At 47.9% G+C, this 13,960-nt stretch overlaps 1 protein-coding gene across 1 annotated transcript in view; it reads left to right on the top strand.

The window, feature by feature from the left end:
- Nucleotides 1-13,960, top strand: part of mst1 (macrophage stimulating 1) — a 113,885-nt gene that overhangs the window by 47,633 nt on the left and 52,292 nt on the right. The window contains exons 3-4 of the mRNA XM_067999009.1: nt 9,605-9,717; nt 13,626-13,740. Coding sequence (XP_067855110.1) covers nt 9,605-9,717; nt 13,626-13,740 — 228 coding nt within the window. The remainder of the gene's footprint in view (nt 1-9,604; nt 9,718-13,625; nt 13,741-13,960) is intronic.

The raw sequence follows: 13,960 nt of genomic DNA, 5'->3' as shown, positions 1-13,960 counted from the left end.
ACTAGCAAGAAATCTAAAAACAGATTGTAAGAGCTTCTACAAGTATGTAAAAAGGAAGAGAGTAGCAAAAGTAAACGTTGGTTCCTTAGAGGCTGAGACAGGAGAAATTATAATGGGGAATCAGGAAATGGCAGATACGTTAAACAAATATTTTGTATCTGTCTTCACGGTAGAAGACACAAAAAGCACACCAAAAATAGTGGGGAACCAAGGGGTAAATGAGAGTGAGGAACTTAAAACAATTAATATCATTAGAGAAGAAGTACTGGACAAACTAATGGGACTAAAAGCTGATAAATCCCCAGGACCTGATGGCCTACATCCTAGGGTTCTAAAAGAGGTGGCTGCAGAGACAGTGGATACATTGGTTATGATCTTCCAAAATTCTCTAGATTCTGTATGGTCCTAGTGGACGGGAAGGTAGCAAATGTGACCCCGCTGTTCAAGAAAGGAGGGAGAGAGAAAATAGGGAACTACAGACCGGTTAGCCTGACATCAGTCGTCGGGAAAATGCTGGAATCCATTATTAAGGAAGTGGTAAGAGGGCACTTAGAAAATCATAATATGATGAGGCAGAGTCAAATGGTTTTATGAAAGGGAAATTGTGTTTGACAAATTTATTAGAGTTTTTTGAGGATGTAACTGGCAGGGTAGATAAAGGGGAACCAGTGGATTTTCAAAAGCCATTTGATAAGGTGCCACATAAAAGGTTGTTACACAAGGTAAGGGTTCATGAGGCTGGGTGTAATATATTAGCATGGATAGAGGATTGGTTAAAGGACAGAAAACAGAGAGTATGAATAAACAGGTCATTTTCAGGTTGGCAGGCTGTAACTAATGGGGTGCCACAAGGATCAGTCCTTGGGCCTCAGTTATTTACAATCTATATTAATGACTTAAATGAAGGGACCCAGTGTAATGTATGCAAGTTTGCTGACGATACAAAGCTAGGTGGGAAAGTAAACTGTGAGGAGGATACAAAGGCCCCGATATTAGAGTGGAGACGGGATGGCAGCAGGGGGCTGAATGGGCGTGTGGGTAACCCGCCCAATAAAAAATGTCTGTTCCCCTCGCGATTGCGATTCAATTGGAGCCACTGAACGTGGCTTCTGGGTTTGCCATCTGAAAGCTACGCAGCGGACGGACTGCACACCCGCATCACAGGCTGTCAGCTGGAGGAGCTCTATTTAAAGAGGCAGTCCTCCAATGGTTTCTCCTGGAGCAAACACCCACACACCACAATGGAGCAGCCCAGGGGCAAGGCTGCTCCAAGATTCAACGTTGCCTCACTCCAGGTGCTACTAGATGGGGTGAGGAGGAGGAGGGATCTGTTTTACCCGGCAGACGGGAGGAAGTGGCCTGCCTGTGCCACCAAGATGACCTGGCTCGAAGTGACAGAGGAGGTCACCAGCAGCAGCAACATCTCCTGCACCTGGATCCAGTGCAGGAAGCGTTTCAATGACCTAACTAGGTCAGCAAAAGTGAGTACACTTACTGATTCTCCTACATTCTGTCTTCCACATCACTGCCCCCACCCCCGAACTCATTCTGCACTGCCAACACTACTCTATCACATCACTCCTCGCACCCACTTAAGGCTCATCCTCAACTTACCTGCACTTCCTCACCTCCCCATTATTCACCCCACCACTACCACTCAACCCAATCCTCATACAATGTCTTGGCTCTGTCTCATACTCACCCTCTGATGCATCTCTTTCACGGTCAGCCTCACTCAAACCAATGCATTCATCAGTTGGCCACGTCACCATCCCTCACTCACACGTCTGTACTTTCTCCCCTTCTAGGAGAAGAGAGCTCAGATTGCACGGGAGAGGGCGAGGACCGGAGTGGGGCCGCAACAAATCGTCGTCCTTACAGATGCGGAGCAGGAGGCGCTGGAGCTCAGCTGAACCCTCAAGTGCCTGTCCGTCGGGGACGGCGAGACTGGCACCCCACAAGCGTCTGGTGACAAACATTCAGCACACACAATATGAATTGATGTTAACATGCCTTGCCATCTTCAGCAACTCACTATGTTCATCGCAACGTGACATATCTGTGATGATGCTTAACATTGCCTTCTGTTCTCTTACAGGGCCTTCAGTGACTGCTGTGACGGCAGAGGGCGATTCCTCAGAGGGGCTCCCTGCCTCTGAGGGTGCACCGTCACATCTTAGTGAGCCATCCACCAGCGCAGATACTCACCTCGGTGGGTCCCAGTCTCAGTTAGTTGGGTTGGCACCTGGTGAGTCACCACACACAAGTGAGCATGAGCAGACACTGGTGGCAGGGGCAGCTGTGGAGAGTCAGTGTCGGTGGGAGCACTCCTCTCCAGGCTCTGCTCAGCTGGACACAGATGCTGAACCCAGGGGGCCATCCTTTAAAAGGAGAATGATCGAGGGGCAGCAGCACATTTGCGAGGTGCTGGAACAGATGCCACGCGCACTCTCCACAATCACGCAGAGGATGGAGGAGTCCAACTCCTGCATTAGTGGAATGGTGGCACAGGTACAGGAGGGAATCTCTGAGATAGCGTCACAGGGACGTGAGCAACTCTCTGAGATAGTGTCGTGGGTAAGTGTGGGAATGTCTGCGATGGAGGGAAGGCTAGCCTCCATTGAGCTTCAAGCACTGCTCACATATGAGTCCTTTCAGGCCCTGACAACGGCCGTCCGGACTTACAGTGAACAACATTCTTTCGCCTTAAACAGGCAGACAGAAACTTTACATCTAGGCTTCCAAGGCTTCACATATGTCCTCCAAACTGTTCTCCAGCAGGGTGGTAGGAGTGATGTGGGCCTGGTCCAGGAGAGGGATGATGGTGAAAGGGGACATGGAAGTGGGGACGCCACACAAAGTGCTCCCACGTCTCACCTGTTGCCCCCCTCTCAATCAGTACCCACAATGCTGCCTCCTCTCCAGGTGGCCGAGTCTGCCCCTGCACAGGTGCAGGTGGAGCAGTCTTTGGAGGGGCTCTCACAGGCTCCAAAACCCAGAGGGCGTAGGCCCAAAGCATCTAAGCAGTCAGGGCATGAACATGAGCAACCTGCCACTACCTCTGCTGCAGCCACAGGGAATGCACCATGCAGAAGTAGTCGGAAGAGAAAGGCGAAGGATTTGTGAGCACGAAGGGGATGCAGAAAGGTGTTTGACAGACTGTCATGTCTTTCATTTATATTCAGTTTATTCAGTTTTTGCTAAAATCCAGAGTCATGAGTTCAAATCCTGCCACGGCAGCTGGCGAATTTAAATTCAATTAATTAATTAAATTCAATTAATTAAATAAAAATCTGGAATTAAAATACTAGTATCAGTAATGGTGGCCATGAAACGACCGGATTGTCATAAAAACCCATCTGGTTCACTAATGTCCTTTAGGGAAGGAAGCCTGCCGCCCTTACCCGGTCTGGCCTATATGTGACTCCAGACCCACAGCAATGTGGTTGATTCTTAATTGCCCTCTGAAATGGCCTAGCAAGCCACTCAGTTGTAAAATCTCGCGACGAAAAGTCATAATAAGAATAAAACCGGAAGGACCACCCGGCACCGGACCACTAGGCACCGGACACGACAACGGCAAAACACCAAGCCCAGTCGACCCTGCAAGGTCCTCCTTACTAACATCTGGGGACTTGTGCCAAAATTGGGAGAGCTGTCCCACAGACTAGTCAAGCAACAGCCTGACATAGCCATACTCACAGAATCATATCTTTCGGCCAACGTCCCAGACTCTTCCATCACCATCCCTGGGTATGTCCTGTCCCACCGGCAGGACAGACCCACCAGAGGTGGCGGTACAGTGATATACAGTCAGGAGGGAGTGGCCCTGGGAGTCCTCAACATTGACTCTGGACCCCATGAAATCTTATGGCATCAGGTCAAACATGGGCAAGGAAACCTCCTGCTGATTACCACCTACCGTCCTCCCTCAGCTGATGAATCAGTCCTCCTCCATGTTGAGCACCACTTGGAGGAAGCACTGAGGGTAGCAAGGGCACAAAATGTACTCTGGGTGGGGGACTTCAATGTCCATCACCAAGAGTGGCTCGGTAGCACCACGACTGACCGAGCTGGCCGAGTCCTGAAGGACATAGCTGCTAGACTGGGCCTGCGGCAGGTGGTGAGCGAACCAACACGAGGGAAAAACTTACTTGACCTCGTCCTCACCAATCTACCTGTCGCAAATGCATCTGTCCATGACAGTATTGGTAGGAGTGACCACCGCACAGTCCTCGTGGAGATGAAGTCCCGTCTTCGCACTGAGGACACCATCCAACGTGTTGTGTGGCACTACCACCGTGCTAAATGGGATAGATTCAGAACAGATCGAGCAGCTCAAAACTGGGCATCCATGAGGCGCTGTGGGCCATCAGCAGCAGCAGAATTGTATTCCAGCACAATCTGTAACCTCATGGCCCGGCATATTCCTCACTCTACCATTACCAACAAGCCAGGGGATCAACCCTGGTTCAATGAGGAGTGTAGAAGAGCATGCCAGGAGCAGCACCAGGCGTACCTAAAAATGAGGTGCCAACCTGGTGAAGCTACAACTCAGGACTACATGCATGCTAAACAGCGGAAGCAACATGCTATAGACAGAGCTAAGCGATTCCACAACCAACGGATCAGATCAAAGCTCTGCAGTCCTGCCACATCCAGTCGTGAATGGTGGTGGACAATTAAACAACTAACGGGAGGAGGAGGCTCTGCAAACATCCAAATTCTCAATGATGGCGGAGTGCAAAAGACAAGGCTGAAGCGTTTGCAACCATCTTCAGCCAGAAGTGCCGAGTGGATGATCCATCTCAGCCTCCTCCCGATATCCCCACCATCACGGAAGCCAGTCTTCGGCCAATTCGATTCACTCCACGTGATATCAAGAAACGGCTGAGTGCACTGGATACAGCAAAGGCTATGGGCCCCGACAACATCCCAGCTGTAGTGCTGAAGACTTGTGCTCCAGAACTAGCTGCGCCTCTAGCCAAGCTGTTCCAGTACAGCTACAACGCTGGCATCTACCCGATAATGTGGAAAATTGCCCAGGTATGTCCTGTCCACAAAAAGCAGGACAAATCCAATCCGGCCAATTACCGCCCCATCAGTCTACTCTCAATCATCAGCAAAGTGATGGAAGGTGTCGTCGACAGTGCTAGCAAGCGGCACTTACTCACCAATAACCTGCTCACCGATGCTCAGTTTGGGTTCCGCCAGGATCACTCGGCTCCAGACCTCATTACAGCCTTGGTCCAAACATGGACAAAAGAGCTGAATTCCAGAGGTGAGGTGAGAGTGACTGCCCTTGACATCAAGGCAGCATTTGACCGAGTGTGGCACCAAGGAGCCCTAGTAAAATTGAAGTCAATGGGAATCAGGGGGAAAACTCTCCAGTGGCTGGAGTCATACCTGGCACAAAGGAAGATGGTAGTGGTTGTTGGGGGCCAGTCATCTCAGCCCCAGGACATTGCTGCAGGAGTTCCTCAGGGCAGTGTCCTTGGCCCAACCATCTTCAGCTGCTTCATCAATGACCTTCCCTCCATCATAAGGTCAGAAATGGGGATGTTCGCTGATGACTGCACAGTGTTCAGTTCCATTCGCAACCCCTCAGATAATGAAGCAGTCCGAGCCTGCATGCAGCAAGACCTGGACAACATCCAGGCTTGGGCTCATAAGTGGCAAGTAACATTCGCGCCAGATAAGTGCCAGGCAATGACCATCTCCAACAAGAGAGAGTCTAACCACCTCCCCTTGACATTCAACGGCATTACCATCGCCGAATCCCCCACCATCAACATCCTGGGGGTCACCATTGACCAGAAACTTAACTGGACCAGCCATATAAATACTGTGGCTACGAGAGCAGGTCAGAGGCTGGGTATTCTGCGGCGAGTGACTCACCTCCTGACTCCCCAAAGCCTTTCCACCATCTACAAGGCACAAGTCAGGAGTGTGATGGAATACTCTCCACTTGCCTGGATGAGTGCAGCTCCAACAACACTCAAGAAGCTCGACACCATCCAAGATAAAGCAGCCCGCTTGATTGGCACCCCATCCACCACCCTAAACATTCACTCCCTTCACCACGGGCGCACTGTGGCTGCAGTGTGCACCATCCACAGGATGCACTGCAGCAACTCGCCAAGGCTTCTTCGACAGCACCTCCCAAACCCGCGACCTCTACCACCTAGAAGGACAAGAGCAGCAGGCGCATGGGAACAACACCACCTGCACGTTCCCCTCCAAGTCACACACCATCCCGACTTGGAAATATATCGCCGTTCCTTCATTGTCGCTGGGTCAAAATCCTGGAACTCCCTTCCTAACAGCACTGTGGGAGAACCTTCACCACACGGACTGCAGCGGTTCAAGAAGGCGGCTCACCACCACCTTCTCGAGGGCAATTAGGGATGGGCAATAAATGCCGGCCTTGCCAGCGACGCCCACATCCCGTGAACGAATAAAAAAAAAAAATTGACATTAAATTTTATGATTGTCACCACTGCTGCCACGTCTTGCCCATTCTTGACTGGCTTTTGTGATAAGGCCCTTTCATGAGGTTCATCATGAACGGCGACACTTGATGCCACTCATTGGGTCACTCTACAGTGCGTGTATGTGCAGTTGCAGGACTGTTCTGTGCAGGGAGGGGTGGTAGTGGGGGGTGAGGCTGGTGTGGGCACTGCTCTTTCCAGGTGGTGTAAGGACTGGACTCTTCACACTGTCTGATGTTTTGAGAGCCGTTCAAATATCAGTGACTCCCTGGCCTCACGAGCAGCCAGGTGAGCCGCTGCTCTGCCCATGGGTTCCTCCTCCTCCTCCTCCTCCTCCTCCATGTGGGTGGCAGCGGTGCCTCTCTCTGTTGTTGCCCTCTGTGCTCTTGTGCAGGTACCTGTGGCGCAGCATTGTGTTGTGGAGCTGCAAGTGGTGGAGGTGGATGGCGTGCCTGGCGAGGCTGGTGATGTTGCTCGTCCTCGGATGTAGTGGTGAATGCAGCCATGGCGCCACTCATCCTGACGGTTTGAGTTCGAGGGGGTCCGCAAAGTAGTTAAATGTGTGTGAACAGAAGAATTTTGAGTGGAAAGAAGAATTTTCAGTGAAAACTCAAAGATCTCGCAGCCAAAACTTTGTCTGAAAGAACTGAGTGCCCTGCTGCAATAAGTGACCTTTTCTCCCCATCTGTCAAATAAGCATCTGAATGTCCCACTGGCTGCTGGCTGAAACACGTCTCTTGCAACAGGGAGTGTTTCCCACAGCATGGGAAACACGCTGAGGAGGCTTCAAAATCACACTCCTGCCTCAAAATGTGGAGAAAATGAAGTAGTTCAACGACATAAACTATCTAAACAACTGTGTCAAGTATCATCCTGCCGGCTTTAATTGCCGGTGGGACTTCTGCATTCGGGTGGCGTGCGCACACCCAGACCTGTCAGTGGGGAACCCGGAAGTCTGCGGGTTGGAGCCGGGTTCTAAACCCGAACAGGATTTCCCTGATTTTCGGAGCCCAATGCACCCACAATTTCCTGGGAAAATTGAGCCCCAAGAGTCTGCAAAGTGATATAGACAGATTAAGTGAGTGGGCAAGAAGGTGGCAGATGGAGTATAATGTGGGGAAATGTGAGGTTATTCACTTTGGTAGGAAGAATAGAAAAAGACAGAATATTTTTTAAATGGTCAGAAACTATTAAATGTTGGTGATCAGAGAGACTTGGGTGTCCTCGTACAAGAAACACAAAAAGTTAGTATGCAGGTACAGCAGGCAATTAGGAAAGCAAATGGCATGTTGGCCTTTATTGCAAGGGGGTTGGAGTACAAGAATAAGGAAGTCTTACTACAATTGTACAGGGCTTTGGTGAGACCTCACCTGGAGTTCTGTGTACAGTTTTGGTCTCCTTATCTAAAGAAGGATATACTTGCCTTTGAAGTAGTGCAACGAAGGTTCACTAGATTAAATCCTGGGATGAGAGGGTTGTCCTATGAGGCGAGGTTCAGTAGAATGGGCCTATACTCCCTGGAGTTTAGAAGAATGAGAAGTGATCTCATTGAAACATATAAGGTTACGAGGGGACTTGACAGGGTAGATGCTGAGAGATTGCTTCCCCTGGCTGGAGAGTCTAGAACTGGGGGGCATAGTTGCAGGAAAAGGGGTTGGCCATTCAAGACTGAGATGAGAAGGAATTTCTTCACTCAGAGGGTTGTGAATCTTTGGAATTCTCTACCCCAGAGGGCTGTGGATGCTGAGTCATTGAATATATTCAAGGCTGAGATGGATAGATTTTTGGACTCTAGGGGAATCAAGGAACATGGGGATCAGGTAGGAAAGTGGAGTTGAGGTCGAAGATCAGCCATTGAATGGTGGATCAGGTTCAAGGGGCCACATGGCCTACTCCTGCTGCTATTTCTTATGTTGTTATGTTGTTCATGTTGTAGTGACACCATCAGGGGTGTGCTTGTACAGCTTCTATATAACAGGAAACCCCACCAGCAATATGTCTGCTGACGTGAGGTAATCTCACCTGCCTCTGGAGATGTGGGTGTGCGATTGCCAGTGGGAGGGTACGGAACACCTCTTGGGCAGCCTGATCTGCCCGGCATCCTCCTCTTCCAAATACTTCAGCTCAGAGGGTTCCCATTCATAAACCCTTTGCTGGTAATGTTTCTGGGGGAATAATAGTAATAATGAAAGATAACTGGCACAAAGGCTCTGGAGAGGCCAGCAGAAAAGAAAATTTAATAAAATTAGAGGTGGCCTAAAAACACTTACCTTTCCATTCAGTGGCCTTTACATGAGCTTCCACCCGACCTGTCAGTCCTTCGCAACCCTGGATGCCATGTTCCTCGGCATGGGTTGGACTTGCTGTCAGATGTCAGGAAATGGTATCTCTGTCGCCATTTGACTACACTAATGGAGCTTCCACCTATTTCTGACAGATGCAATAGATGCTGGCTCCAAAGACAGTTGGAGGAATGGTTCCCGCCCACTAGATTACACTCTGTCTGCACCCCCATTTATGGCCAGTCTTTGCTGTTACAGAGAGTCAGTTATGTGCCAGTCAGCGTGTGTGTGTGTGTGTGTGTGTGGTGTGAGTGTGAGTGTGTGGACGTGATGTGACTGTGGGGACATCAGGTGAGCATAGGACCATGTGGGCTGTGAGTGTCTTGCTGGCCCTCTGTGCAGAGTCCCAATCACACATGATGACTGGGCAGCTGAGTGAAGTATCAGGATGCTGCTGGCACTGTGCTCCTGGTCCTGAGTAACTGCAGGAGAAGGGGAGAACAAACTTTTAAGGAGAAAACAGAAGAAAGATTTCAGAATATAAAATGAATGAGAAGAAAATTTCCTTGGGTTAATTTAAGGATTTTCATTGAATGATGGCTCAGCGATGTATCCAACCCCAGCCCCAGCCCCAGTAAATAGCACAACACTTCAGGTGCTGGAGCCCGAGGCTCGATACTCTGTTTAATTTTACCTCATAGTAAACAGTTTACAAAATTAAAGAAAAACTGACCTAAAGCAGTAAATACTGAGCTGTGTGGTATGAGCCTCTTATGATGGTGGAAACAACCTGAAATGGCACCTCCTTAAATTTCTCTTTTCCCCATTTAGAGCTTTCAACTACAACCTGCAGAGCAAACAATGTCAGTTACTGGACTGGACCAGTCATGCACTAGGCACAGAGCGGTACAGGCACAATCACGTCGATTTGTATGAAAAGAAAGGTACGTCTCCGTGGACACTGCCCACAGCCTGACTTCCCACCACAACCAAACTTTCATTTCCAGAAAACCTGAGGATTGCAGTGCTGGGAACTTAGCAAAAGCAGGGAGAGGTAGGAGTATGAGAGACCTGAGGAAGCAGGAACACATTACTGTGCCCAATCACACCCTCTGTGTGTATTCATACACCGGTGTGAGCCCCATTATATCCCTCTCTGTGTATCCATACACTGGTGTGAACCCATTATATCCCTCTCTGTGTATCCATACACCAGTGTGAGCCCCATTATATCCCTCTGTGTGTATCCATACACCGGTGTGAACCCATTATATCTCTCTCTGTGTATCCATACACCGGTGTCAAACCCCATTTTATCCCTCTGTGTGTATCCATACACCAGTGTCAAACCCCATTATATCCCTCTGTATGTATCCATACACCAGTGTGAACCCATTATATCCCTCTCTGTGTATCCATACACCAGTGTGAGCCCCATTATATCCCTCTGTGTGTATCCATACACCGGTGTGAACCCATTATATCTCTCTCTGTGTATCCATACACCGGTGTGAGCCCCATTAAATATGCCAGGGTATTTAACAATCAGGAAGGACAGGCAGGAAGGAAGGGGAGGTGGGGTGGCTATGTTAATAAGGGAAGGAATCACTGTAATACAGAGAAATGATATTGGGACAAAGGATCAGGATAATGAAACAGTTTGGGTAGAGATAAGGAATAATAAGGGGCAAAAAACACTCGTGGGCGTAATATATAGGCCTCCTAATAGTTGCAACTCTACTGGAAGAAGTATTAATCAGGAAATAGTCGGGGCATGTAATAAGGGAACAGCTATAATTATGGGGGATTTTAACCATCATATTAACTGGACAAATCAAGTTGGGCAGGGCAGCCTTGAGGAAGTGTTAATTGAGTGTATTAGGGATGGATTTCTTGAGCAGTATGTAACTGATCCTACAAGGGGGCAAGCAACCTTGGACCTGGTCCTGTGTAATGAGCCAGGATTAATTAATAATGTCCAAGTTAAGGATCCCCTTGGAATGAGTGACCATAATGTGGTTACATTCCATATCCAATTAGAGGGTGAGAAGGTTGGTTCTCAAACAAGCGTACTGAGCTTGAATAAAGGAGACTATGATATTATGAGAGCGGAATTGATTAAAGTGGACTGGGAAAATAGATTAAAGGGTAAGACGGTACATGAGCAGTGGTGTTCATTCAAGGAGTTATTTTACAACTTTCAAAAAAAAAATATTCCACTGAGGAAAAAAGGGTGCAAAAGAAATGACAGCCATCCGTGGCTAAGTAAAGAAATTAAGGATAGTATCCGACTAAAAACAAGGACATATAAGGTAGCCAAACTTAGTGGGAGGATAGAAGATTGGGAAGTCTTCAGAAGACAGCAAAAAGTAACAAAAGGATTGATTAAGAAAGGGAAGATAGATTATGAAAATAAATTAGCAAAAAATATAAAAGCAGATAGCAAGAGTTTCCACAGTTATATGAAAAGAAAAAGGGTGGCTAAGGCAAACATAGGTCCCTTAGAGGATGAGACCGGGAAATTAATGGTGGGAAACATGGAGATGGCAAAAATGCTGAACAAATATTTTGTTTCAGTCTTTGCGGTAGAGGACACTAAGAATATCCCAACACTGGACAAACAGGGGGCTCTAGGGGGGGAGGTGCTAAATACGATTAAAATCACTAAGGAATTGGTACTCAGTAAAATAATGGGACTCAAGGCGGATAAATCCCCTGGACCTGATGGCTTACATCCGAGGGTCTTGAGGGAAGTGGCAGTAGGGATTGTGGATGCATTGGTAATAATTTTCCAAAATTCTCTGGACTCGGCAAAGGTCCCGGCAGATTGGAAAACTGCTAATGTAACACCCTTATTTAAAAAGGGTAGTAGGCAGAAGGCTGGAAATTATAGACCAGTTAGCCTAACATCTGTGGTGGGTAAAATTTTGGAGTCTATTATTAAGGAGACAGTAGCAGAGCATTTGGATAAACATTATTTAATAGGACAAAGTCAGCATGGCTTTACGAAGGGGAAGTCATGTCTGACAAATTTGCTTGAGTTCTTTGAGGACATAACGTACAGGGTGGATAAAGGGGAACCAGTGGACGTAGTGTATTTAGACTTCCAGAAGGCATTCGACAAGGTGCCACATAAAAGATTATTGCTCAAGATAAAGAATCACTGGATTGGGGGTAATATTCTGGCATGGATGGAGGATTGGTTATCTAACAGGAAGCAGAGAGTTGGGATAAATGGTTCATTCTCGGACTGGCAACCAGTAGCCAGTGGTGTTCCGCAGAGGTCGGTGCTGGGTCCCCAACTCTTTACAATCTATATTAACGATTTGGAGGAGGGGACCGAGTGTAACATATCAAAGTTTGCAGATGATACAAAGATGGGAGGGAAAGTGGAGAGTGAGGAGGACATAAAAAACCTACAGGGGGATTTAGACAGGCTGGGTGAGTGGGCGGAGATTTGGCAGATGCAATACAATATTGGAAAATGTGAGGTTATGCACTTTGGCAGGAAAAATCAGAGAGCAAGTTATTGTCTTAATGGCGAGAAACTGGAAAGTACTGCAGTACAAAGGGATCTGGGGGTCCTAGTGCAAGAAAATCAAAAAGTTAGTATGCAGGTGCAGCAGGTGATCAAGAAGGCCAACGGAATGTTGGCTTTTATTGCTAGAGGGATAGAATATAAAAACAGGGAGGTATTGCTGCAGTTATATAAGGTATTGGTGAGACCGCACCTGGAATACTGCATACAGTTTTGGTCTCCATACTTAAGAAAAGACATACTAGCTCTCGAGGCAGTACAAAGAAGGTTCACTCGGTTAATCCCGGGGATGAGGGGGCGGACATATGAGGAGAGGTTGAGTAGATTGGGACTCTACTCATTGGAGTTCAGAAGAATGAGAGGTGATCTTATTGAAACATATAAGATTGTGAAGGGGCTTGATCGGGTGGAACTAGAACTAGGGGGCATAATCTTAGAATAAGGGGCTGCTCTTTCAAAACTGAGATGAGGAGAAACTTCTTCACTCAGAGGGTAGTAGGTCTGTGGAATTTGCTGCCCCAGGAAGCTGTGGAAGCTACATCATTGAATAAATTTAAAACAGAAATAGACAGTTTCCTAGAAGTAAAGGGAATTAGGGGTTACGGGGAGCGGGCAGGAAATTGGACATGAATTTAGATTTGAGGTTAGGATCAGATCAGCCATGATCTTATTGAATGGCGGAGCAGGCTCGAGGGGCCGATTGGCCTACTCCTGCTCCTATTTCTTATGTTCTTATATCCCTCTGTGTGTATCCATACACCGGTGTCAAAACCCATTATATCCCTCTGTATGTAACCGTACACCGGTGTGAGCCCCATTATCCCTCTGTGTGTTTCCATATACTGGTGTGAGCCCCATTATATCCATCTGTGTGTATCCATACACTGGTGTGAGCCCCATTATCCCTCTGTGTGTTTCCGTATACCGGTGTGAGCCCCATTATATCCATCTGAGTGTATCCATACACCGGTGTCAAACCCCATTATATCCCTCTGTGTGTATCCATACACCAGTGTAAACCCCATTCTACCTCTCTGTGTGTTTCATACACCAGTGTGAGTGCACTAGTATAAACAGTTCTCACATAGACATTAGGGGAGTACGTTGATCAGAAAGCACCCCTCTCCAGGCCCTTCCCTGTTAATACAATGCACACGAGACTGGGATTCCATTGTAGTGGCTGTTCCTAATCGAGTAATGACCGGTACTTATCTCGGAGAACAGTATTACTGCTTGTAGCTAATTAATGTGTCTACTTCACGCTGGCCTGTGCCTCTTTCTGCCCTCTGATAGTATCTCATATTGTGTTTGCAGATTATATGCGAGAATGCATTATGAACAAGGGAGTCACATACAGGGGAAGTATCTCCAGGACCAAGAGTGGGAAGACTTGCCAGCATTGGAGTTCTAACGTGCCTCATGAACACAGGTAGAGGTGCTTGTCGGGAGCTCTCCGCCCATTCCCTTTAGCTCCTGGTGCAGAGTGATGTGAATGATTTTGATGTTGGAAAACATTCTGTTCTATTAACCAGTTCAAATAAAGACAGTGGGTGAGCTGGCAAACTCCGGGGCATCATGCGGAGGGAAATTCAGGAGAAAGCTTTTTCACCCAGGTTACCAGGGAAGGGCATGGAGGAGGAAAGTGCAAA

This window comes from Heptranchias perlo, chromosome 17 (genome assembly GCF_035084215.1).
Source record: "Heptranchias perlo isolate sHepPer1 chromosome 17, sHepPer1.hap1, whole genome shotgun sequence".
In the NCBI taxonomy this organism is placed as follows: domain Eukaryota; kingdom Metazoa; phylum Chordata; class Chondrichthyes; order Hexanchiformes; family Hexanchidae; genus Heptranchias; species Heptranchias perlo.
Note: the sequence above shows the minus strand (reverse complement) of the source record. Positions and strands in the feature narration are given on the sequence as shown.